The sequence below is a fragment of the Aulonocara stuartgranti genome (genome assembly GCF_965226115.1).
Source record: "Aulonocara stuartgranti genome assembly, chromosome: 2".
NCBI lineage: Eukaryota > Metazoa > Chordata > Actinopteri > Cichliformes > Cichlidae > Aulonocara > Aulonocara stuartgranti.
The window spans coordinates 35995016-36022391 of record NC_138940.1 but is presented as its reverse complement, the minus strand read 5'-3'; the positions used below and the strand labels follow the sequence as shown (position 1 = coordinate 36022391).

General features: G+C 39.3%; 1 protein-coding gene across 2 annotated transcripts; it reads right to left on the bottom strand.

The window, feature by feature from the left end:
* Positions 1-94: 94 nt before the first annotated feature.
* arhgef6 (Rac/Cdc42 guanine nucleotide exchange factor (GEF) 6) lies at positions 95-27265 on the bottom strand. 2 transcript variants are annotated; one of them, XM_082504416.1, is made up of 22 exons: positions 26911-27265; positions 25764-25847; positions 23990-24074; positions 20618-20733; positions 19624-19828; positions 18404-18456; positions 17932-18026; positions 17676-17771; positions 15993-16115; positions 13701-13839; positions 13362-13421; positions 11198-11344; positions 10215-10301; positions 9683-9764; positions 8205-8320; positions 7849-8028; positions 5651-5671; positions 3929-4022; positions 3554-3640; positions 3337-3436; positions 3021-3075; positions 95-2528 (listed from the first exon to the last, which is right to left on the bottom strand). In XM_082504416.1, exons 1-22 carry the CDS (start codon positions 27073-27075, stop codon positions 2406-2408), a joined length of 2313 nt encoding a protein of 770 aa, XP_082360542.1. In that variant the 5' UTR covers positions 27076-27265; the 3' UTR covers positions 95-2405. The 2 variants fall into 2 exon arrangements, with proteins under 2 accessions (XP_082360542.1, XP_082360543.1); XM_082504417.1 differs by lacking the exon at positions 5651-5671.
* Positions 27266-27376: the final 111 nt, after the last annotated feature.

The window sequence follows — 27376 nt, the reverse complement described above, 5'->3', positions numbered from 1 at the left end:
CAGTGTGAATGAAGGAACGCTGTTCGTGCCGTTAGTAGAAATCTTAAGGAGTTTTCCGTTACTCACTTGGATAAATCAATACCAAATGCTGAGCTCCACGTATTATATTAAAGTTTTAATAAAAGAATGATCATACCAAACATAAAGTACAGGGTATCTAGAAAAAAAAAAGCATTACAATACTTGCAACAACAATAATTGCATAGAACAGTCTTTCAAAAACAAAAACACACAGTGGTCTGGAGAAAAGATTTCAGATAAACGGGTTAAAAATTGGATTTCAACCCCTTTCCACCAGTAAGTACTCACTGAGACTATTGGGAATTTGAAACTACAGTATGCGGTGCTTATGAGAGCAGTTTTTACAGAAAGAGCGGTAATGTTACTCTCAGCAGCGAACGTGACGAGACGGACTCACACATCTGTACAGGAAGCAGCAGTAATGCCGGATAAAATCTAGATGCTATCAGTGTCCCAATTCAAATAATACAGGTCAGCTTCAGCACCTGAGCAGGCATGACCCCGCAGCCATGCTCAAGCTAGACCGTGACCCTGTTACTGATGTACCAGTGCTGCCCTGTATCATACACAGTGCTTCAGTCTCTGTAAAGAGGCGCACGAGATCTATGCGAACAGCACTTCACATACAGTAATACGATAGGATACATTTTCATTTTTAATAAGTTTAAATTTGATCACCATCAAGAGACTTCATTAAATAAAGGAAAATGAAATATAATGAATACTTAACTTGAACTTTTTTTGGTCAATAAATTGTATTTTTTTATTGCAATTTCTCCAACTTGGGCCCACCATGCTGGGACCAACCCAGAGGGTCAGTTAGTAAAGCAGTCACTTATTGCATTTCAGAAGCATCTACTGCCTCTCTGCAGTGCAGTAAGATAAGGAAACAGTGTTGACGGTGCACACGCTAAAACCACATAAGGAAATGTACCGTTGAGAGTCCTCAAGAGGCTGTTTTCTTTTTAGACACACTAAGAGCTTGAGCCATTTATTACAGCACACCACCCATGATATTTCACTATGCAATATTTAGTTTATTCACCCCTTCAGGAGGCACTTAAAAAAAAACCAAAAAAACCCAACAAATAGCTGAGCTTTACTCTACACCGACAAATCGTCTCCATTTCCTCTCTCCATCAGCTCAACAGGAACCCACAAGGATACCATAGAAGCTGCAAAACAAAAACATCTAAATTCTCAAGGCGTGCTCTTTTACGAAAGTAATCTTTCCTCCTATGTGATACAAAAAAAAATTTATTTTCCCTCAGCTTAAAGCCGGGGGATTTTTTTTTCCTGCCTGTACATATCAGTGTAGTTTATTCAAAGACAGACATAAAGGCAGCAGAACAATATCTAAAAAGCCAACACCACAATGAAATGCTTGGGTGAACAATAAATAGCTATGCAATTTATATGTTAAAAGGATTCTTGGATATATTTCAGTACGAAGAGTAAGGGTAACATCTTTGTTATTATTTGTGTACTCTTGTATAATAAAAGATACATAGTAAGATCTTTTCTATTTTAATATGCAGCTGCATCCCTGATAGCTTTGGACTATATATCGGAATTTCTCGATTATCACATTTGTGATGCAGAATTCACACTGATACATGTACATTCATGCAGTTTTTAAATAAACGATGACGGGCTCCGTTTTAAAACTAAGATTACGAAGATGAGCTAACCTGATTGTTTGCCTAAAAAGCAGCCTGGAAATGTGTAATGCGAATGTCTAGAATAATACACACACAAAAAACAAATCACACATACAAAAGAGAGATTCCCCCCCCCCCAAAAAAAAAACAAAAAACTATTTTCCCCATAGGGACCCTTACGCCAAATAAAATACAACAATGACAAAGTGAAAAGAATAAAATCAGTCCCGGTGATAACAGAGGTGCATGCAAGAGAACACCCATTAAAATTAATGGCTTCATACTCCTTTTCTATTTCCAAATGAAGCAAAAGAAATGGTGGCAAACTCTCTCTGTCCTTGTCTGAAATTCTTCCATTTGCTGGGGAGTGTTCACAGTGCCAGTCACCAAGGGGGGGGGGGGGGGGGGGGGGGGGGGGGGGAGATTGCTTGTTTCATCTTGGTTCAGCTGAGCTGCTTCAGAAAGAAGCACGTGTACAGTCTCGTCTAGGTCAGGAAGAAAGAAATCGAGCTCCAGAACCCCTGAGAGCAAGTCCAAGTCCTGCTCTGTGTGATTGAAATGTGATAACACAACATAGATACACAAATACACACTCGTGCACGCACGTGCACACACACACACACACACGTCTGACGCTTTCTGCCCCCCCGCAAGCGTTGTTGCAGAAATGTTGACACATACATGCACAGCCACAAACGAATGCTGATGATTGGATGGTTGTGCTCAGTGGGCGCCGTCATCCCAGCCACAATCGTTCTTCTGCTTAGCCAGTTTACGTACAAGTCTCTCAAGCTCCTTGCGAGACTTCTGCTCCTCCTCCAGAAACTGCTTCATCCACTTATTCTCCTGCCACACATTGTGTAAAATAACAAAGTTAAGATATATCAGAGCCTTTCAAGCATGCGTTTCACAATTTTTGAGGACATTTCAATTCAGTTCACTTCTTACTCACTGCCAAACACCACCCCAAAACACCAAACCTTTCAATATTTTATTGAGGATATACGTCTAAATAGCGAGCAGTCAATTTTTGAACATGAGAGTCTCCTTCGTGCTTGAGTGTTTGCACTCATTTCTTTCATCTCGTCTGCTCTCGGTTTCACCATGTATGCGTAAAAGCCCCACCTCCCCACACATGGAGCAGAACTTCAGTTGGAAAAAACGAAATGATTTCATTACCAGAATTAAACGCTGAAAGTGACTGATTATATATGTCCAAATGACCAAACAAACTCAATCTGATACACAAAAGAGAAAAGCAATCAGGAAAGGAAACAGAGTGACTGCTTCCCCTAGACAACCTACATTCTTGCATTAGTGATCTCCAATCTCACTCACCTTTTTAAGCTCATGAACCTCATCCTTTAAAGCGTACACGGCATCAACCAGACTCCTGAAAAAAAGGGTAGTATAGTGTTTGTGTCATACTTCAAGATATGATATGCACGCTTTAAACACCCTCTCCATCTCAAAGAAAGCTAATTATTTTGCACTTCAAACACATATGTATGTACATCTATACCCACACATATACGGTTGATAGACAGCATCTCAACAGGTTAAATGGGATTAACATCAAAACTCTGAATCTATCTGCAAAAAAAAAGTACATCTGAATACACATAAAAAGAGTACTAAGTAATACTATTCTTACTTTTCCTCAATAACCGTCTGCCCGTTGCTCTTCATTTCCTCCACAATGATCTTCTCTTCCTCTGGCAGGAGCACCTGAGGAACACACTCTTTCCGTACCGCTGTATAAACACACACACACACACACACAAAATAATGATAAAGCTAAAATCATTAGAGCATAACTCTAAAAAGGCACTACAGACGCAATTCATCCACATCATTCTGCAAATACACACCCGTGGTGCTCTGATGCAGGCTGGCTCCCGTGCAATATGCCTCAATTACCCTCAGAATCTGAGCATCCTCCTCTAGAGCAACTGTACCTGTAAAAACCAGAGATTGCCATTATTACACAGCACTCTGCTGAAATGAATGCAAATGACATTAGAGGTGTAAGGTAAGAGGTTTGTTCTGTGTGTGCTCTTCTTCATTGTTCATTTTAAGATAAAGCAGCGCTGCAGAAGCCCCAAGTCTGCTCTAGTGATTTCTAAACCATATATGTTACATTATTTCTGAGCAACATCATTAAAAGAACATAACTTCTTGTTTAAAAGCTTGTTTTGAGCAATGCTTTACACCTCCCGTTCCCTAATATAAAGCAAGACACTTACTTTTTCTCATGTGAATGTCATCATCAGAGGTCTTGCGCTCTTTCCTCCTATTTCCTGGCAAGAACCTCTTAGGCCGTGGGCTCTTGCTGGTATCCTGGAGGTGGTCGACAATAAACTAAGTACATCTCTGTACACAAAATCCCTCCTCCTACACACACAGAGCAACACACTTCTGAAAGCCAGTGGTCCAAACCAACCAGAATGCAAGCTTAAAGGGATGTGCATCCCATGTGAATAAACATCAGTAAACACACATACACCACACACAGAAGTCCATCAACAAACACAGCAGCAAGCATGTAATGATGACCAAGACCAAATTAGCCAGTGATCTGTGTTAATATGTACCTTGCCTACCAGAGTTTTACAAAAAAAATAATAAATACTATGACTTATTTCATCACCTTTTTTTTAATCTACATCTTTACCCACATCCCACTGCAGCAAAGGCAGAATAAAAATACTTTCAATATAAAAGCTTTATCTGTGGTCTGCATCAATTAGAAAACCATGAGAAAGGATCTTATCTAAATGATTTAAACCATGTGGTTTTATGAGCTGCTGACTTTGGGGTCAAAATGATGGTTTCACTAAACACATGAAAAGTTGCGCTTTGATGACTAATTAACGTGTTAAAAACGATTCCTAAGTCACGGTGAGGGTGATGTACTTGTACCATTACATACAGGTGCTGCAAAATGACTTGAGAACATCTTATGATGTCATTTGCCCCGTGTCCTTGGCTGGAACTGAAAAGTTGGTCGAACACGCAACTGGAAACAGTTGATTCATGGGACATCCCTAAACTTCGCTGAAACGATTTTCTCATAAGAATCAGGAGGACGGAGTGACTCCTGATTGTCACCACCTGTCTTTTGAAACCACTGAAGAGGCCACAGGACTTACAATAATGCAGGTGCACGGTGTAAAGGTTGTTTCCCTATATTGGTTTTGTGTGCGGGGAAGTCATTTCCCAAAGTTGAAGGAAAGGTAGATTCAGGTGCTGTTCCATTAGCAACTCGGCAATTACTCAAGCGCAGAATGACCTCACACGTAAAAGGTTATGAAGTATATGTATAAGAAGCTATTTTGGCTAACGTGTTAAACAACTGCTTGATCTGACTGACTAAGCTGAGCTTTTCCGCTCATTTAGAAGTTGGTGTTTAAACTTGTGCACCTGTCTGGATCAAAAACAAAAAAACACTATATCATTATGCATGAAGAACATAGTTTCCTTCCACCAGGTTTTCCATTAAATGAAATTGAACTTCAATGAAGTGGGATGTCATCTAAGCCATAAAAGCATACTTAGTCTGCTGATAATTTAAATGTGGAAACATATTCATGGCTGAATGACTGTAGAACTCAATATGCTCTGTGCCTACAAGTCCAAAAATAGCTTCCCTAGTACAATTTTCTTCTATTGCTCCTTCAGAGAAGGATTTCAAAAGATAGCTGATGCCGTACATGACGACTAGAAGACAAATAGCAGGTTTGCGGCACCACAGAAACAGGAAACTAACAGATGATAGCAAGAGAGGGGTGATGCAGAGAGAGCAATGACATGCTAGCTCAACACTGGAGATACATACACACACACACACACACACACACACACACACACACACACACACACACACACACAGGCAACCCCATCCCACCTTTCTGAGCCCACATCCTCCCACACACAGAGAATAGAAACACAGTGAGGTCTAACCTTACCTTCATGATATAAGACATCCTCTACAGAAGGCAGAATGGAGAAAGAGAGAAAGGGGAAAATGTGCATGAAAAATACAATGAGAGGAGGATGCGCTAGTGAGAGTTAACGATGAACATTTTTAAAAACCCGTCTGCCATTCACCTATTCTTCGTCTGTGCAGAATAGGGTGATTTTGGTTTCGTATAAAGAGAGACGTATAAAGAAAAGAGAAAACTGACAGAAAGCCAGCAATGCATTCAGGACATGTGCATGCAATCTCTATAAGATAAATAGACCCAGATGGCTGCAAGCATGCTGCTTGCTCCCGTCTTCAAGTTTGTTGTCAAGAAGGCATAAACACATATTTAAAATACAAGCTATTAAACAAGACACATGTTAGTTTGCAGATATCACATGTGATACACTGATATCTATTCAACACATTACCAGAGTCAAGTCTAACTGAAACTTTTAAAACTGCTGACTTGATACTTTTGTGAAAAGCGTACACCACCCACATAAGACCACACCGTAAACATCACATCGCTCATAGACAAGTAGCTCATAACCACTGATGCAGTCATCATTCTTAAATGCCAGGCACCCTTGGTGACCTTGCTGCCATTACTGGAAAATATTTCCTCAGAACAACACCTTGACTGCCCATATTTCAGGAACAATTTCAGTAGTTTCAATTTTGTTCCCCTTCTTGCAACTAAAGCTAAAATGATGCTCGCTGCTTGCCTTTGAAAGGCCACTTTAGCTAACTCACACCCTGCACTGTTAATGTCACAGCCATTACCACATTTTCAGAGCCTGTGACCACATACCTTTAAGCTGTACGCTCCAAACCATATTTTGTTGCGCTGATGAACAGCATTAATGTGAGTTACTGCATAGCAATACCACAGTTCCTTCGATTAATGGTATCAGTCTATAACCACTAAATGATTATTTAGAACAACATATTACCAAAATATAAGTTCACTATGTCTCACAAAAAGTAGTATTCAGATAAGACCGATCAACTACTTTATCCAATTGCAATAATCTTAGTAGGAGTCTCAATTCAGAAGAGAGTCCCACATCTCTTCTGGTCCATCAATTTTAAATTAATAATAAAAAAAATTAAAAAAACAGAGCTAAATTCCCAAATAACAGATGTGTATATGTTAACTAGTTGAATGAGAACAAAGAAGCAGCTGTTTGGAACACTTTAGTATTGCAACACCTCAGTACTTCCTGTGTCCGGTGACATTTTCTGGCATCGTTGTATTTTTACTCAGTTGTATATAGCATTCGTATTCTATTTTTATCTTATTGTATATTTTTATTCTATTTTATTCTACTGTATATAGTATATTATTTTATTCTATTCTGTACAGCTGTGTACTGTATTTATTCTTATTGTATTCTAATTTTTGCGTCATAACTTTTGCACTGTCCACTTCCTGCTGTGACAAAACAAATTTCCCACGTGTGGGACTAATAAAGGTTATCTTATCTTATCTTATCTTATTTGAGCCATAATTAGTGCTGACACTAGAGTGGAGGACAGGATGCTTTGATTTAACCCATATGATGCTTTACTAGTAAAATAATAAATAAATGAATGAATCTATAACTCTAAGTCAAGATAATACTCTATGTCTTTTAAAACTAACTGAAGTGAACCCAGTGCCTCCAAAAACAGCATCCGGTGAAGTGCACAGTAAAGCGAGGATTTCACACATGTTTGTAATCTCAAACAATTTTCTCCGTCCTATTAATTGTAGGAATTTTTCATAAAATGAAAGTTAACTTACAAACATGGACCATAACTCATACACGCACACCTCTACTTTGTGCTTCAATTTTAGTTTGTACATCTGAAAAATGTAACATACCAGACAAAAATGGAGACTACTGAGCTCTCTCGTGTGTATAAGCCGAATGTTTATATTTAGTTTATTTAAAGTTCGTGTGCTTTATTTGTTTTTTAATATTTATTACGTGTCTAGTTTTTATGGCTCGAATTTCATTAGCATTTAGTGCGTGATGTAATGGAAGGCTTAAGCTAAAACACATCACTGTAAGACTTGACAAGTTACCAACAAACACGGATACAGCGGTGGGCAAGCAGAGGAAGGGGACTTCTGCTATTGGTACAGTTTTCTGGCAATGTATCGAATGACTGATACTAAGAGACTGGTGTGGGCTTGTTCGTGCAACTTTCTACCTCTTTGTAGCCCAGAGCAGCTGAAGGTTTGAGGGGAGGTGCGGGCCGCAGACAGCTGAGAGACCAGGGCTTGCTAATCTTTGGTGGTTCCAGGGGGCCACGACTGACGCTGCTGAAGCTGCCCTGGTGATGTGGGTGAGTGGTGGCGCTGATCATGCTCACTGGTTTACCATCTGCGTTCTGCATTGAACCAGACAAAAGGAAGCAAAGCAAATACTTGAGAATTACTGTGCATGTGTGGTGAAACATGAGTCTGCCGTTTGTCACTTTTTGGTTTTCACACCTGGGAACTGTGTAGGATTCACTTTTGGTACTGTTTTGAATTTATGTATACGTGTGTCTGTCTCTGTCCTAACCTTTGAAATGGTGCTGGCAGGGCTTCCGCCTTTGGTAAAAGGTTGAAGGTGCTCTAGCCATTCCTGTAACTCCTGGGCACTGCTGCAGAACACTGTAATGCGTTCAATCATGCTTCCTGCAGCAAATAAGACAACACGCAATAAATGAAGAGCTGCTTTCCATCACAGGTGTTACATACAGCGTTTACATAGACTCATGATGGGCATGAATGTCCTCAGAACAATGAGAAAGGTTAAGTGACTCAGTGAAGCTCTAAGGAGAACTGCTGATTTACAAAGTCGCCAAGGTCGGGAGAAAGACCCAGACTGTCAGTCTCAGGTGGGGTCTTCAGGAACAGCCCAGGAACCACCAATGCTCAGGCCTGCCATGAACAGGGAACTCTTTATATCGCCATGGACTGAAAGGGTGCCAACCTAGAAAAGAAACCGCTGCCTGGAAAAACCGACGTTTTTTCTGGGCAGCGACTACAATTTCCACTGCTACCCACATGAACAAGCCAAATGTCTTCTGGATCAAAGTTTTATGGTATGATGGGAAAACGATTGCATTATTCGGCCACAATGATAAGAAGTATGTACCAACTGTAGTTACCAACTGTCAAGCATGGTGGTGGTAGCATCAAGGTGCACTGAGAAACTTGGTAAAGGACATTTAACCAAATATTAGTAGGGGTGTATGTATATTTTTGCCCCTGTTCGGATTGGAGAAAATCTAAAATAAATTAAAAATTGTACAATTATTCTTTCTTTTAAAGTAATTAAAGGTTTATGCTAAATAATCATTCCACCCAGGATAAAGAACAATTCACAGAAATCATCTAATGCCCCAAATTACCATGACATTCACGTCCATGATGAGTGTATGTAAACTTCTGACCACAACTGTACGATTCATGAGACCAACGTATGTCACAGCCAGAGCAGTACCACCCATACTTTATATTTTAGCAATAATCAAAGCATGTTTTGAAAAACCTTATGGTTCTAATATTGGAAGTCAAGCCACTGAAAATATGAGGTTTCACATTTACAAACAATCACATTTATAACATTTCACATCGTTATACAGAAAACAGCTTTCTTTAAAAAAGAAAAAGAAAAAGAAGAGTGGAATAATGGATGGATGGATGCATTCCAGCTTTGGATGTATGGCTTTTTTTTAAAGGAGGCCAGACTGACTTCACCATTGGGCTAATTTTTTGTCACACGGACAAAAACCCTGCTTTGTACAAACACAATGAACTAATGAAAGCATGAATACTTTACAGAGGAAAAGTGTTTTCCTGAATCACTTCAAATGTTAAATGTTAAACAATTCAATGAATTGGTTGGTCAAATAGTTTATTATTATGTAAGAACAATATCACTGTCCTCTCAAATCTTTTTTTTCTCTTTATTTTTGTCCTAAAATTTGAGATTTCAAAACAGGATAAGTGGAAGGAAATGGAGGGATGGCTGGTTGGATTTTAGATGCAAACCTGTGATGTCAAAGGCAAAGTGGGAAATGTCTCCTTCTTCCGCGTGCCTCGTTACTGTGGTACCTGTTAGAGGCAGTCTTCCCTGAATGGAGGAAAACCAAAGAGAGAGGAACACTCAAGTGTAAACAAACTAAAAGATGCAGTACTGTGTATGTCGTGACCAGAAAAAAAAAAGGTTAATCAAGGAAAATCAGGACTGGATAACATTAGGGACAACTGACGTTTAATGAAACACATATGTAACATGTATATATAAAGAAAATTTTGAAACTGAGCAACTTCAAATCTTTCTTCAATTTATTCTAAGATAGTATCTACTTCATGCTTTAGACAGTGTTTCCACAACTGATGGAATAGAATGAAAAAGGAAAACTGTGCATATTTAGGATTTATATTTAATACTCTATTTATTTATTGCATAGGCTGCTGTTTGCAGCTGACTGAATACATTAAGTTTGACTAAACACTAAATCAGCCACAAGTTTGTGCGCGTTTTCAAAGCGTTTCTCTAGATGGGAGGTAAACGACATACCTGATAAATAAAGCCACTCATCCGGGGACTGGCAGACAGCATTACTAACACATTCGGGAAAAGCATAAGGTAACGCTCCTCTTTTTCCTAAAAGAGAGACACAGTAATTATTTTTGCAAACCTATTGTGAAGGTTGGAAAATGCATTTTCAACAACAACATTGATCGGTTATGTTTTTTTTGGTGTTCTTTTTCTTGAGTTATTCAAGGTAAACCAAAGTGATTCATTGCACTTCTTTGCAAGAAGCAAGCCGTTTCAGGTTTCCCTCCTAATGTGACAAAAAAAAAGTGAGCATATTTTAGCTCTGGTTGCAGCAGGCCAGTTTGGGAAAACACTTGCTTGTTATATGAATGGAAATTCAAATGAGCTATGAAACAAATATGGTAATTGTTATGCTGGTTGGAAAGCGGTTGGCAGTGATTAAAAAAAAAAAAAAAGAAGGGGGGAGTGAATCCAAATGTGTATCTTGGGCTTTCTTCCAACCACGGACTACGAATCGACCCCTACACAGAAACCACACATGAAAGAGGAGACGGCTTTTGGGTCTGCCTATGGCCTACTTAGGTTTCAGTTCTCATACTTGAGGGGGGTAATAATTTAGCAACAAAGGGGAACAGATTTCCGCACCTACAGTTCCTGAAAACTAGAAACTTAGTTTGTTTTAAAGATTGCTACACTGCTGGATCTCAACAGGAAAAGAGAAAAATGTACTACAGATAAATTATCTTTTAATTAACAACAACTATTTGTTGTTATGAGAGAGCTGTAAAGGAGCCAGGCAGCTTAATTAATTAACTGATATGATTTTTCTTAAATGCCACAAGGACTGGCTTTCAGAAATGGGAAAATACTACCAAACCTCTGATTGTACACATATTCTAAACTGACAAAAGGATATTTTGTATTTTGTATTATTGCAGCAGTTCCACTATAGTTTGGCTGAATGAGCTTTTTCTCATTTAGGAAAACCTCATATCTCTCACCTCACTGCAGCCATTTCTCACATGGACCAGGGACGTGTAGGCCACTTGACCAAGACTCTTCATGCTTTCTCCCTCCCAGCCCCGCACAGGTTCTGACAAGATCTGCAGCTCCAGGTTCTTGCGCTTCCGCAGATCCTGGCACTGTGTCTTAAGCACACAAGCACACACAAGATTACAAAACTATGCAACATGCTGGTGAAAATAAATCTGATATTTTTCTGGACCCTTTTTTCTTGCCTTTTATTACTACTGAGTAACAAGCAACAGGATAATCTCTCCCCCCTGTGGATATGGCTTTGAAAATGTAACCATTGCCATGTACGCAAAAGGCATAAAAACTAGCATGCAACATAAAGTAGTACATTTTTCAGGTGCTGTGCAGGGGTTCTCCCTCTTCAAGCAGAAAAAAGTGACAATGCAACATTATCACTTTCCACTGCACGTCAATCAAAAATTAGGGTTTTTTTTGTTTGTTTTTTTAAAGAGCACTGTAAATTAGCATAGCATTTCTAAAGTACCAGAGATCCTAACCACACTCAAAACACACAAAGAAACGTCAGACTTGCAAATTACAACGGAGAGTGATAAGTGATGCCTTTTTTTGTTTCCCCAGTTTCCTGTGTAGAAGAAACGAGTGAGTCACTTTATCTGCTCTTATGAGGAAGTCAAAGCAATACCGGGGAATTTGTGTCTCAGGGTGGCGTTCGCTCAGGTATAGTGCGGTTGCTCGTTTCTAATCCAGCTCTTTTAAGATGGCATTTCAGTTCCCACCCACCTTAGGAACAATACGATCACTCAACTTAAAGCAGAAAAAAAGGATCACTGCATTGTTTCTGGTTTTTTCCCCCCTATCAGAGCTCTGTTTGATTATGAGGAATTGTGCTAAACTACACTGTCGAATGAAATGAAAACATGTAAACACGAAATTGAAAGCGTGATAACATTATTTACCAAGAGCGTCATTTCCACCATTAACTAGTTCCTTATTAGTGTGCGTATTAGCAGCACAATGGCTTTTATGCATCACCATTTTCTACAACTAGTAACCATTTTCCCTCAGTTACCATCCAAGTCCTGTTTAATAACAATATGTAAGGATAATAAGCTTTACTTTGTATAAGCCTCATTACAGAAGATTGCACTGTAACATAAGCAGTCACTCCCTATTATCTGCAGCTGATCTGTTTTTGTTCAAAAGAAACCACAAGTGTTAGTTTCCAAATAACTGTATCGAGCTTTTTTAACTCAGAATACAGTTTTCATTATTTTATAAAACTGCCTACTCTTTACACCAAGATCCGACGCTGAAGCACACAGCTACTGAAATGACTTCACCAATTATTCAGCTATTCTTAGTAAATGGATTACACCTTGAAAAAACTGCAGATTTATGCATTTGTCATTAACTGCCTTAGCGAAACCTAAATTGGCGAATAACGTGCAGGCAAGACCTCACTATAATTACTACTGCTGGGCACTATTAACACTAGCACACTTAAGCAGTGGTCCCAACCCCTGGGCCACAGACTGGTAACGGTCCGTGAGTCATTTGGTACCAGGTTGAGGCTCGGGTGTTAAATTTATGGTTTTCAGGGTTTTTTATCGTTTTTATCGTTAACTTGGTTTTCCTGGGTCTTTTCCCGTGTGTTATGAATAAAATAATTTTTTGCTACCGGTACTGGTTTTATTTTGTTGTATTTATCCGCGACACCTTAAAGGCCGGTCCGTGAAAATATTGTCAGACATAAACCGGTCCGTGGCGCAAAAAAGGTTGGGGACCGCCACACTAAAGGATTAATGAGTGCTTTATAATGACTAAAAAGGTTGAAAATGTACTCATAAATCCTACAGTACATTAATTTCACTAAAACATACTATGATTGACTTAAATAGTTGATGTGCAATGTATGTGCAATGTGCTGTTAAATGTTAAGTATTGATGTATTGATGACAATTAATTACTATTCAAGATTATTATTCTGGGAAAAAATGACATTTTAATAAATATAATCCATATTATTAATTTTATGCAAAATGTATTTTTTTGGATAGTAAGGGTGGTAAGGTAGCACGGTCCTGTAAGGAGGAAATCCAGGAGCTTCAAAGTCTGTCATGACATTATCCAGGCTTCCTCTGCAAGTTCACTTCGATCCTTCTGACTTACCAAAAGGCTCCTAAACGCCGCTGTTGCCTTTACAATGTCAGTGTAGTCAGGGTGGGCTTCCTGCGGTGCAAATGAACATTACAGGTTTAAACATAACAGTCTTTATCCTAAAGGAATACAAGAGCACATACAGGTATACTGTGCAACACAAAGGGAATTCAAGGACTGAAAAAAATCATTTAATGCAAGTTGTTTAATTTATGAAAATACATAGTGTAACTTTAATGGTAGTTTAGCTTCTGTAAGTAAAGCAAGTGAATAAAACAGTAAAAAAATATTGTATTTATACTTGTATATAATTTCAGTATGCTTTTTATATGTCTATGCTCTCTCCTTTACCTCCACATGTCTCTCTAGCTCCTGTAGCAGGGTAGGGTATTTTTCAAGCCTCATGAAGGGCTTACTGAGGCTGGTGGTCAGGGTCATGACTCCTCCAGTACTTGCTCCATGACTCTCCATGAACTTCTCAAGTTCCTCACTAAGAAAACACACACACACAATTTATAGGCAATATTTTATTTTGGGGGTGGGGGGGGGGGGGAGAGTGTGTCCAGGGATGAAGTACGGGGGGGGGGGGACGAAAAATCAAAGATTACGGGTAACAAGAAAAATCACAAGTTTTTGAGTCTAGATTGCATGCAAGCTGTAAGCCAGGTATTTATAAATTATTATATAAACCTTCATTTTTACTATATAATAAATTGTAAGATAGGCTTTAAAATTATAACATAACCATGTATTTCTTGCTGTGCTGAACTGCAAAACGTAGGAGTGAAATTTTGTATTTTTAATAACACAACGTTACCATATACAACACACATTAACCACATTATCAAAAGCTCTCACTTTCATAGAACTGTCCCACCAGTAAAATGAAACAAAGTGTGCAGAAAAGCTCAAAGAATTAGTCATTTTAACACAAATACATCCATGTTTCATTAAAGTGACAAATGACTCGACAGAGTTCAGAAATCTACACTAAACAGTGGAAACACTGCTGAGAAACAATAGGAGTATCCTCATAAAACAACACCATGTGATAAGCTTTGAGTATATTAATTGTCACGCTATTCGGTTGTTAACGAGATCAGCAACTCGATTGGAAATGCAAACGACAACCTCGGACAACAGCACCTCTTCCTGTTTCCTTAAATAGAGAAATAAAGAAATAAATATAAATAAAAGTTAAGCTATATTTTTGCCTGGTAACAGGTTTCTATATGCTACAATTTTTTGAGCTGTGGTAGTCATCATATATTTAGATTTTTTTTTTAAAATGTAATATTTGTATTATGTTCATGTTTTGTGATGGTATATTGATGAAATCAAAAGTAACAACATATTACCGCACACTGCCCTTTATTTGTTACAGCAAAGCGAGCCGATCGCACTGCAGAAAAACAGTAACCCAAGTGTATCACATTTGTGGTGCATGTGAGATTTTCACATGCACCATCTTTGATGGTCAAATATTTCACAGACAGTGCAAATCAGGTCAACATTGGTTTGGTGCAAATCTACGTCGTTAGCTGCAACATGATCGCTTCAAACGTGGTTTGAAGAGATCGTCATTCATGAGTTTCCACGATCCAAAACATAAATCTGCAGCAGCACTAACTGGTACAAAAGGGTAAATGAGAATGTGACAAAAAAGGCTCCTGCAACTGAAATGCAAATGTGCTTACTGTGAAAAGCGCTCTGTGCGCCTGTCCCCATAACCACAACGCTATACACAGTATCCTGTCAACAGTTGACTTCCTGTGTGTAATTCAACTTAATCTTCAGCTCGCAGTGCAGAAATAGACTAGACGCCTTAACATTACCCAAGGCGGTACTGTTTAAACTGCATCATGGAACTTTCATTATTATTACTATACACATAAGAGAAGCCCTTACTCAATAAGAATAATGAATTTTTGTAGCAACTGAACTCCCAGAAACATCAGGAGACAACACGCACGTTTGACACAAACACTTCTTTACCTTTACTGACACCTTGTGGCTCAAAGTAAAACGGCATGAGATCATTAAAATGGTGCGCAGTGCCCCCAGAAATTAAACATAAACAAACCACATATTATTTTCTCCCATATCATATTAACCCATATGGAAAAAAAGAGGTGAAGGAGCTTTACTGTATCAAACTTCAACTTTAGAGTGCACTTCAAAGGTCAGTTTAAGACAGCACAGCATTCATATCCAAACAATGACAGATTATATTAAACCTAGGATATTCCCTTCTTTGACTGCAAAAACTACATAATTTGCTGGGCCTTGGAGATGTCAAACTATGCAGTACTTAAAGAAAAAAGGCAAAAGAAATAAAAACAACTGTCACCTGCAGAAATTTGTTTAGTTTTCCCCAGGAAAGTATTTCATTCACCTTTAGGTCAACTTTTGGCTTTTTAAAAGGGGTTTCATGGGATATATTATTGTCTAAGGAATGCCACTAACATTTATTAAAAATGCAAAACAATGTTTAGCTAAAATAATCAAAATTCAATCATTGGAGAGGATTGGTTACAAATCTTCACCACTGGTTTCTTTTCGCTTTGAAATTAAAAGGCGAGACTTCTCTCTGGCATGTCTCTACATGGCTGACTCTGGTGTTTTGTGTGCAGGGGGGCTGACCTGTGGTCGGTGAGGATGCAGACAGCTGAAGGGTGGCTGGAACAGTAAGCCAGGTACAAAGCCTTGATCTGACACATTAGGTTTAGATAGCAGGCCGCCACTCGCTGCTGTCCCTCTGGGACCCTGCAAAGTCAGAGAAACAGAGCCAAAGTCAGAGAGGTGAAAAGAGCGGGGGGGAAAGCAGGATCGTTGTTAAAGAAAAGAAAGACACAGAAACAAAAGATGGCACAATAAATAAAATAAAAGAAGCGAGCATCTGTTTTTTCCCTAATTTTGTTTAATTTTAGCGATAGCTCTCCAGGCTTTCAGAAATTATGTCAAAGTGTTTCTTTGGACACTGGCTGTTTTTTCACTCAGAGGCAACTAACTCAAGGACTGAACCAGCATCGTCTCTACGACACAGACAGGTTGGTAAATAACAAGTTAAAATGCTATTTTATCGACTAGCAGCCTGTCGCAAGCACACTTCACTTGTTCTAGTTTCTTGCTGAATCTATGAAAAATACCAAAGATGATGGAGTTGATACACATAAAATAGCATTTTTACAACAACAGGGCAATACCCAAAGAGCTACAGTATTAGCTGAAAACTTGGTATATCTCAGCATAGTGTACAGTGTGTCCTTATGAAATTAGAGGAAACTGTACTTTTGAATGACAAAAGTGTTTAAAAAACAAAACAAACAAAAACAAAAAAACCCCACACACAAACATCTACAGAACATGAACTCAATCTGAAAACCATGTCCTTAAGAAACGGGAAAAAATCCGACAAAGACCTGACAACATCTGGGAGATACACCTGGACCTTCAGTTGAGAAGAGTGGCTATCAAGAAGCAATTTTTAAGAAAGGGAAACGAGCAGAAAAGTCTGAGGTATACCAAATTCCACAAGAACTGAACTGAAAATCAGTGACAACAGGTCTGAAGGAATCCAAATTTGAAATTTTTGGTTGAAATTGTCCTTATTTACAAAGGAAAGACACAACAGTGAGTGTCCAGAGCCATATGTAAATCATGGCGGACGCTCGGCCATGGTTTAGCTTCATTCCTTGAGCATTACCCCAAATGCATCGCCAGCTGTCATCTTTTCTGTCCTCTTTATAGAGCAACATCCAAAGAAGAGCCTCGAATCTCCTCCAAGAAGCCTGGAGAACTATTCCTAAAGACTACTTTCCACATTTCAGTGTATCACCACCTCTATCTTCCGTTTTCGCAGTAAATTATAAACAAATTAGAGGTGGTTTAAGTCTGTAAATATAAGATTAAAGCATTAAGCCCAACTTATTTCATTAGAAATATTTCAGAGGTGTTTGGACTGCACAATCTATGCGGCTCTAAAACTTCTTCACCACCAGTGCATAAACAAATCAAAAGGAATTTTTCAAATATGTGTTGTTTCAAGATGATATTTGTACCAGAAAGAAAGAAATAGGAAGAGATGTCTGGGAGGAAGGAAGTGATTGCAAAAATATTATCAAGTATGTTTGTGCAGCGTAAGGAATGAGATGAAACTTTTAACTAGTAATGTTTTACAGATGTGTTTCGCTATGTTTTACAGAGCAATCACAGGAGTAGGGTCCATTGTGGTCCAAATGTTGCTCTTTACTAAGAGTGGTGTAAAAGTAGTTAAATGTAACCAATGAAAGACTTTTTCACACATCTGCATCCAGAATTACTTACTTAGTACATTCCTCCAAAGCCAAACAAAGTCCCTGCTGGAAGCTATTGATATCCTCCAGATTTCCACACAAGGTGGCACTGTCTGCACTGCTGAGCCTAAACACAGAAGTTATTTTAGAATTCACTGCAATTTCGACAAATTCAAAAATACTGGCACACATATAAACATTTCTCACATTAAGCACAGTTGTAATAAATGCATGCAGCTTTTTATCCTATCATGATCCTGTCACATCTGCTGTTTTATTGCCCTTACTTGTCACTGGATTGCAGGGGTCGTAGGTAACAGTTCAACACTGTTTGTAATTCTTTGAGAAACTCTCGCTCGTGTTCTAAGATGTCCTGTACCACCTGGAGAAGCAGCACAGTGAGCAGAATATTTAACATCTCACACACACAAACGAAATCAATGACACAAATATTAAAAAACTAAACAAACTAAAACCTAAAGAAAGTCTGACTGGCAGTATTCAAAAAAACGCACAAAGTTGAAGCTGAATCCCATAACCTTCCAGATCTTAATTTATTCTGGTGAAGTAAATCACTTTCGATCAATGATTAACATCCGTCAGCACCAAGAAAATGTACATTCTGACTTTAACTCCATTAAACATCTAAGATACAACATTTACTATTCCCAAATATTAAGATAAGCTCTGCATAAAATACCTTTTAACCAAAGTCTTACAAAGAAAACGAACTCATTGTCCTGCATAGCTCCTACTTACCACACTGTAGTAGTTCTTAGTCAGCTGAGTTCCTTTAGGTGACAATGGTTTTTCTATAGAGAGAAAAGCAATAAGGATTTTTAAGCTTCATAGAATTACTTGATTATAACCATCAAAAAAGATATTAAATGCATTTATATATTTTGAGGGGAAGAAGGGGGAAATAATTATATATGTCCTATTAAAAAAAAGAAGTTGCCATTAAATACTTAAATACATAAACTACAACCTCTTTGTCTAACTTCCAAGACAGATTTTTCCCCCTCGTATTTCCATATTTATTCTAAGATGTATAGTATAGTATAGTATTTATTTTATTGTCATTGTCAAGAACAATGAAATTGCGTTTGGGGCTTCCATACAACCCAAAAAAAGAAGAAAATAATAAATACCCCTTAAAACCCAAGTGTACATATTTAACCCAGTGTGACTCCAATGCAATAAGACAATCCTTAGCAATAATGTTCATAGAAATTCAGACAAAGACCTGAGAAACATGACAAAATACAACAATGCACCCATTCAATATTATTGTACTGTGAGATATGATATCAGATATGATAGTTATCTAAATAATAGAGAGGGGGGGGGGGGGGCAGGAGGGGGAAGAGAATAAAGATATGATGCACCAATGCAGACCAGTTGCAAATCATATCAAATACTTTGTGGTATATATTGTCAGCTTTTGTGTAACTGCGCTATTCTATCACAGTGTTTCTGAAAAAAGAAAAATAACAATGCCAATACAATACCATCAGGACACTTTCAGATATGCCAAATATGGTCATAATCTCAACTTCTCTTCCTGCACTATAGTGCTGAATGGCCAGAAAAGTGCGTTTGCAGAAGAATATGGTGAAACGGTTGATCTTTTGGATATAACATTTCATTTCTCGTTATTATTTTAGCACAAGATATTTGTGTAAAATGTTCTGATAGTTAACATATGAATCAATTTATCTTGAGTCTAAGTAAATGTTAAGGCTAACTTTGAAAGAAAAAAAAAAAAAGTTTAGCAGAATGGGATGACTGGCAACGAAAAAGAAGGTGACAGCTGTCTACAGCAAGGAAGTGTAACACAGCACTAAATGCAAATTACAGAAACCAAGAAAAATTTCATTTTTGCATTTTGTCCCAAAATAACAAACTCATAACACCATTATACGGCTACATCTCTGGAAAAAGTAATTTCACGGTCCAGACAGAGCAGCGAAACTCACCACAGGGTTTGATCTCCCGGACGTAGTTACTTGGAAACCAGCCCGTTTTGCCGTTGAGCGTGCCCTCCCACCATCCTCCCTCCTCCTGGCGTGTCACAAGGATCACTTCACCTTTATTGAATGACAGCTCATCCTCATTGTTCTGCTTGAAGTTGAAGCGAGCCTTTACCATCAGCTGCCCACCTCCACCGTTCTCAGACATTTCCTGTTGAGAAAGGTCGTCACAGCCCGAAAGCAAGACATCCAAATGCATCAGCAGGTTTCGATTATACGTTTCAGGTACCTGACAAATGGCTGGTTTGTTTTCAAACAATTCAGTTGTTATTTCAAAATTTGTCTTAAAAAATTTAATCAAGAAATCTACGGCTCTAATTTTATATTTCTGCGTTTTGTGATTATTGTTAAAATTGTACCATTAGCAGCCAAGGACCCAGCCACACAGCCACAGAATGAATCAAGTACATCTGCCAATACAATGATTCATCTACACTTCATGGTAGGCATTAATAAAAATATACACTCTGACTAAACTCATACGCCGATGTAGCGATGTTGCTTGCAGTTAGTTTAAACCAGTTACAAGCCTTCAAATACCTTTATGAGTGTGCCTGTCCCCACACCCCTCCTCTGCGACTGACTGGTCAAGATGCGCTTGATACATAACACGCTTGCTGACTGTGACTGTGTCTGGCAGGAGGTTATTTCGCCAGGAGGTAATAGTACAATCCAACCACAAATGTGGGCAGAGAAATGGACAATGAGAATACTACTAATACTTTTTAAAGTAACCACCTAACTAAATAATGCAAAACAAACGGACAATTAGCTACATGTAAAGTAAATGTATAATGAAATTTCCACACCATCTTTATTTTCTCGCTTTATGTAATTATTTCTTTAGTATGATGGGTGCAGTCATCTGTGCTAAACATCCACTATATGAGCTGCAAACAATATATTTGTATAAATAACAAAAAAAAAAGTGAGACTGTACCACTGATTTGGATTGTCTCCGCAGAGAGCCTTTGGATTTGGCAGAAGACAGCGTGTGTGAAGACGCCTGACTAGGAGAGGGGGTACCGGACTGAGGACATCTCTCAGCAGCACAATCTACAAGCACACACACAGGAAATACAAAGCCTCATACGTCAGTTACCTTTATGTTTAAAATTATGACTCTCTCGTGCACACAGTTCATGCAGGTACACATACTTCCATGGGCTGTCAGCCTGATGATAATTCAAGAGCGTGGCCCATCGCTTTGTGCAGCCCCAGGACATTGAACGCACACGGTCCACAAATTTAGAGTTTCTCACAGAATAATGTGATTTAGCCAAAACTGACACACTGTTCCAAAAAAAGATCAAGCAGCTGAAAAATCACAAAGCGACTTAAAAAAACCCAAAAACAAATGTACGTATATCCAAGTGGGCATTCAGTCCAGCAAATATGTCTGCTTGAAGAGAAAATCAAGCTCAAGTTTATGTTGCTGACACCGAACCCCTCTAGGCTGTCATCGCTGAGCCACTGCAGCAGAGGAACTGTGATTTAGGGTCAGTAGCTGCCAGTTGTCCCACAGCATGACTGCAGCTCTAGAAATGGGCTGACCGAGGTATCAATTTTGTTGTCAGTATTGACTTGAAAAGTGACACATGGTGGTACTGCAAACCTCTTCTAAGCTAACAAGCAGAAACACTTACTGAAGACTGCCTATCAAATGCCAACTGGATGCTAGCCAAATCCACCATCTAATCCTTTAGGAAAAAAATCAGAGAAGAATGGAAAATAAAGTGAGGGGACTATTTAGCCTTTGTAACCTCAAATTCAGATCAAATAAAGAGTTCAGCTTTGAGGCTATAAAACTGGCGAGCGCTTAAGTGCACTTTCACTAGCAGGAAGAAAATGTGACGCTTTTTACGTAAACTGCATAACATCTTTTGAAGGGAAAAGGCTACCGATTCACTATTATTTTCCATATGCAAATATGTCCGGGTGCCACACACTAAAGCCTAAGAAATATGAGGAAAATGGCACTGAAGGCAGTGGCAGGTGGGGCTCATGGAGTCTGCATGCCACTCGTCACACACAGAGAAGCCTAACAAGCCCGTCTGTCAGCTAAGCTCTGTGGCTGCCACTGTTACTTCAGTATGCATACAATATTCAAAGCAGTTAATCTAAACAAACACAAACTCTGGGCGCAGGAACACAAACGACAGGAGCTGACCTCAGAAGAGGACATAAAGCAATAATACAGAGGACCACTTGTATTCAATATCAACTAAATAATCAACTTCAAGTCAAGCTCAAATACAAGGATGGAAGAACAGCTGCTGGGCATTGCTAGCCTGTAAAACATTTGCATATCAATTACATCTGAGCACTGAGAGACGCTTCTGTTCCACATTTTACACAGTGGCATGCATCCTGCTTTTGTTTAAGTGCATTCAAGACTCTGGTCGTCCAAAAAGAAACTCCTTGAAAGTGTTAATATTCCACCAAAGGAAGGTAGGGGTTGGGGATGGTCACGAGAAATGAACAAAGCATCTGATTTTTCCAGGTGAACAATAATGTGATCAAGGCCAAAAGCCTAAAAGAGTCAGCCACACAAAAAAAGTTGTTCTTGACACAATAAGTACTGCTCAAGCTTCAACCTGTTCAGCATGTATGATCTTTTCTGCACCGCGGAAGTAGGTGAAGTTGGGCCAGGAGCCTCTGCTCTATTCCTAAAATATTCTGTAATTCTGAGACACCGGCATCGCTTCATCACTGGGAACAACGATGATGTCCAAGTAACATCTGCCTTAGGTGGTTATAATCCCCACATGACCACTTTTTGAACCTAATGTCAACTATGAAATCAAGGATCGCCTCAAAATTTGTATTTTTTTGCCAAAAGATACTTTGCAACAACTGATGTAAAATTACCTCGTCTGAAAGTATCAGAAAATAAATGATTTCAGAAAACCTTCATATCCTTAAACCACCTTGTTTTTGCAACATTCATGACTGCGTGGAACAGCGTTCTCGATGGACCACAGTGAAGCCACAATGAGTCCAAAACTTAACGGTAAAAAAAATGCATTTACATCACAGGGCAGCAAATTAGCAGCACAATGTACTGACTTTGTTCATGAACTAACTGACAAAATAATCGAGCTAGTGCAGGCTGAATGCCTCTGTCCTGAACAATCATCAAACTGTAGCTGAGAATAAGGTTGAGGGTCTTTGGGGACTGGAAAAAGCTGAATAGGACACAACATGTCCTCAAGCTGTTGGCGCTGAGAAGTAAAGGGAACGACTTAAGTAGAAAAACATCTTTGTAACACAATGGAGAAAAGAAAGTGGCTTTCTCGAGTGAACAATTTTTTCATCACTATGTATGTATGTATGTCCTCAAACCACTATGCTGAATAACTTGATATAACAAATTACAGACAGCAAATTCACATCAATTCACAGAGAACAAAATCAAATAAGCCAAATGAAGTTGAAGGAAATGGCCCAAAACTTGATGATGGTGCAGTTGTGTTAACTGTATTTAAGTGTATCAGTTCAGACGCATTACTATAAAAACAAAACAAAACAAAAAAAGACTGGACATTAACACATGCATGTTCTCAATGACATGTGTAACAAAGCATACAGAGGTGGCAGACTTGTTCTAAAAGTTGCTGACTGAATAATTCTAAGGTTCTCCGACAGCTGTTAGCCGGATACTGAAGCGAGATTGTTATTAACTCGTCAGTCGCCCCAAACAGGGACTCTTGAGTAAAGTAATTAGCCCCAAATTGCTGTAGGAATGCTGCAATGCGCACTACTTTGTGCTGTGTCCTTACTGAAGAAATGCATTTGAGGAAGGGATGCATGTGTGTCTGAAAGCAACACTACAGTACTCAGTTACATAAGAAAACAGAAAAAAAGAGAGCAGGGTGTTTTTTGGGGGGGTGTATTAGGCCAAGGATTCACATGAGTAAATATGGCACACAGCGTGACACAAACACAAACTGTCACGCCAGCTGCCCACCTATACTACAACCAATCATGATATCGAAGGGCTCCGTGGATACAACTGGTAAATTAAGGCAGAAGAACACCAGTCTCATCAGGACACATATACAAGACATGACATCTTACCGGACTACTTTTCACATAAAGCTACACGTGCTTTCGCTTCATTATCTCAGCTCCATTATTATAGGAATTATTTAAATCAAGTGACAATAGAGTGTACCGAAAAAGCATCCAATTCTTTCTTTTCATAACATTAGAAGAATTTATGTAGACTAATGGCCCTTTTCTGCTGTCAGTGAGGATGAAACATTAACAATCTCCAACATTCAAGATCAGAAAGAAGGTAAATTCTTACCTTGTGTTGCAAAGTTGACTGCCAGCAAAGTATTTAGGACCTTGCCAAAATTGTCACCAGTGTATAACCACTCTGGTTCAAACACCTGGATGGAAAATTTCAAAAGGTCAAAATTAGATCTTTTCTTCCCCTTCCCCCTCTGATTAAATAGATCTGAGTAGGAATGCTTTTTAGTGCATACATCCACAGCTAGAGAGACAGAGACACTCACTCCAGGTTATTGCACAAACAATGGAAAGAGACACACATAATGAAATGCACACAGGGATTTGAATAAGCCTCTAACAAGACAGACAAAAACTGACATGTTGAGTATGACCCATATTCTGTGTCTTAGCGGTTTGTAATAAAACAGGCAGCGTTGCAGGCACACACAGATGCTCACTCGCACACTGCTGCTCGGTCAGTCTCAGGCAGCTATCTTCTTTCCTCCAGTGGATAAGGTTTCACATTTTAAATAAAACATCTTAAATATAGTGTTTGAGTAGTATAACCTGCATCATGAGTCGTGTACAACATCTTTAAGTGTGATCATTACATCGCTTAATGTGGGACGAGCCTTAGGGTCGATGTAACTAACAAGACTTGCGCTACAAGTTGAAAAAAAGATAAGGAAAAAACATAACATTACCTTTACAAATACTGGCTTTACATCACCAAAAGCAAAACAAACCGTTGGTCATCACGATAACTGTTGCCAGCATTCACAAAAGTTTTGGCAGGGGTCAGTAGTTTCAGTGAAAATGTATTTATGAGCGTAAAAATCAGAGCAAATAAATCTTCACGTAGAGTTAATAACACAGAACAAATATTGGAGAGCCCCAACAGTAATTGATGCTTCCTCTTTCTGCATCTCGGAGCAGAAGTGAAAGCAGAATTACTGCTTTCTCCAGTCACAGGACAAACAGGCATTATCAGCTATAGCAAAAAGGGATGAAAAGTCCTCTTAACATGATCACATCACTGACCAAAGGATGGGCGAGGTTTGCCATAATGCCACACAGACATCCCCTGGCTGCTACATTTAATAGCGCCTCTCCAAAAACTTCTGCCCATGAGCTACTGGCTGGCTGCAAAAGGTCTAATTATGGGCTAGGGCACAGTTGGTGGATAAAAGCAAAGGGGACCTCCCAGACATAACAAGCCAGCTGGGCAGACCTACTGAACCACTTGACTTTGCAGTCAGCCAGCCTTGCTGACTCAATTGGCCATTTTAAAGAAACCAAGCGTTGTAATTCAATACCAAAAAATATTATTTTTAAAGCTGGAAGAGACATTAACGTCCAGTGTGGTGGTAACAAACAGGCTGGTACAGAGACAGAGTAACCTCCCAACATCTGGAAAAGATACACCACTTTTCAATATTAGGGAATGCACTGAGCGAAACAGCACTGCTTTGGGGATTTTTGACCTGCAGCAAAACTAACCATTAAGTCACGAGTGCATGCAGGAGAAAATTTATTAACAAGGAAGTAAATGCTGTTCAAAACTAAGTTGTACCAGTTTGAAAACAGACAGTGAAGTCATGCGGGCCAGCACTTCACTTCCTGACTGATTAGTGGGAGTGAGTGACAGCATGTCTGTTTATATGTCTCACTCCACATGGACGTGAGGGGAAAGCATATGCCAGCAGGGTAAGCAGATCACAACACAAGCAAGAGTGTGTTCACATCTTGCAGTAGACAGGAGATAACGGCAGAGTGAGCTCAGTGTATTTCAACAAAACATGCCTCTGAATATAAAACTTGACAGACCACACATTGAGATAACTTACCTCCACTTTCAAGGACGAGCATCCTTTTAAAAACTCCTTGATGTTGGAAATGCAGTCTGCTTCAGTTCTCGGGTCCTGGCAATACTGAGTACACGAAATAAATATATAAACACATACCTCGGCTTAGTATGTCAAAGAGGCATCTGACACACTTATCAAACGCTCAAGGCCAAAGCTACAAATCACTTCGGTACACACTGAGCCCCGCAGTAAGTAAGAGAGATGCCGCAATCCGACTGTGGCAACCTAAAGTTAAGAAAATAACTGTAGATTCTTCCTGCGTCTCCTTCATGCATATATAACCATTACCACCACAAATCCGCCGTCAAAATAGCCTTACTCAAGCAACTTCCGCTCATTTTACAGTTTCAAAATAAAATCCCCACCGACGAAAAAAAAGCTGACGTTTGTATTTTTTTAAGCAAACTTCTAACAGTTCCCGTGAGACCAATGTAGTACTGCCACAGAGAATGTATGTAAAACTAGGGTGATCGGTCTGCCATACAAAGGAGAAGTTACTACTTCCGATTTTGTTTCGGGCTCACGTTGTCGCCGCTTTGCGCTTTTTTTTCTTTTCTTTTTTTTTTTCTTCAAAGGGGAGGTCGCACCGGGAAGAGCAGCCGCTCAGGAGGAAGTGACGAACTGTCTTTGCAACTGTTATTTATCACTATCAACTTTGCCATCTATAACAGTGAACACAAGTTGTGATAAAATTTATCACCTTTAAAAAAGGACACAAACAGTGTGGCGAACCTCTCCGTTTGTTCTGGACAGTACGGCCTATGTGCAATGTTTAGCGCACACTTGCTACTCAATTTGCCCTGTTTTGGTGGGTGTCCACACTGACTCGCACCTCTCAAGAATGCGGAACATTTCTGTCGCTTCACAGGAAACCATATCGTGTATTCACAAGTCTGAAACTCTCTAACTGTTGTTGTCGTTTTTGAGGCGACACCTATCGCACAAAACGGTCACAGACGGCTGTTCAAACTTCATGGTTCGAGTTCAGTGAGCTACAAAATCGCAAAGGCCTGCTGGAGGGAGAAGTTCTCGTCGGTATCACTTTAATCAAACCCCTCCCTTCTTTTCACCGTCGACGGATCTTTTGGCATTTGTTGACTCGAGTTAGCTTAAATCAATAACTCACCTTGGGAGTGAAGCCAGGTACGAGGCGCTCCGAGAGCTTGCACAGGACGACTCCATCCTTGAGCGAGGTTTTCAAAAACTCCTCCGGATCCGCTATGTTCTTTTTAGGCGAGCTAAGCACTCCTAATGATATCAACCACGTTACAGTCTGCTCCTCTGGATTCATAGCTCCACGAAATGACCATTGCCTAAGCCTGCATTGCTTTTAATTTAAAAAAGAAAAAAGCTGGCGTCCTGTTCCGTATCAATATGCAACTCACATCCGCACTTCTGCTAGAAGTTAAAAAAAAAAAAAAGAGGCGGAGGGGGAACGACGACGCTGTTTCTACACGCAAAACTGATGATCACCCCTACTGGCAAATAGGCACCTCAACAATAGTTTTTTTTCCCGTCTTCCCCCTCTGCAAAGTAGCACATGCTAGTAGAGGGCAATCATATTACATACTGAAATGCTGCAAGGCTCAGAA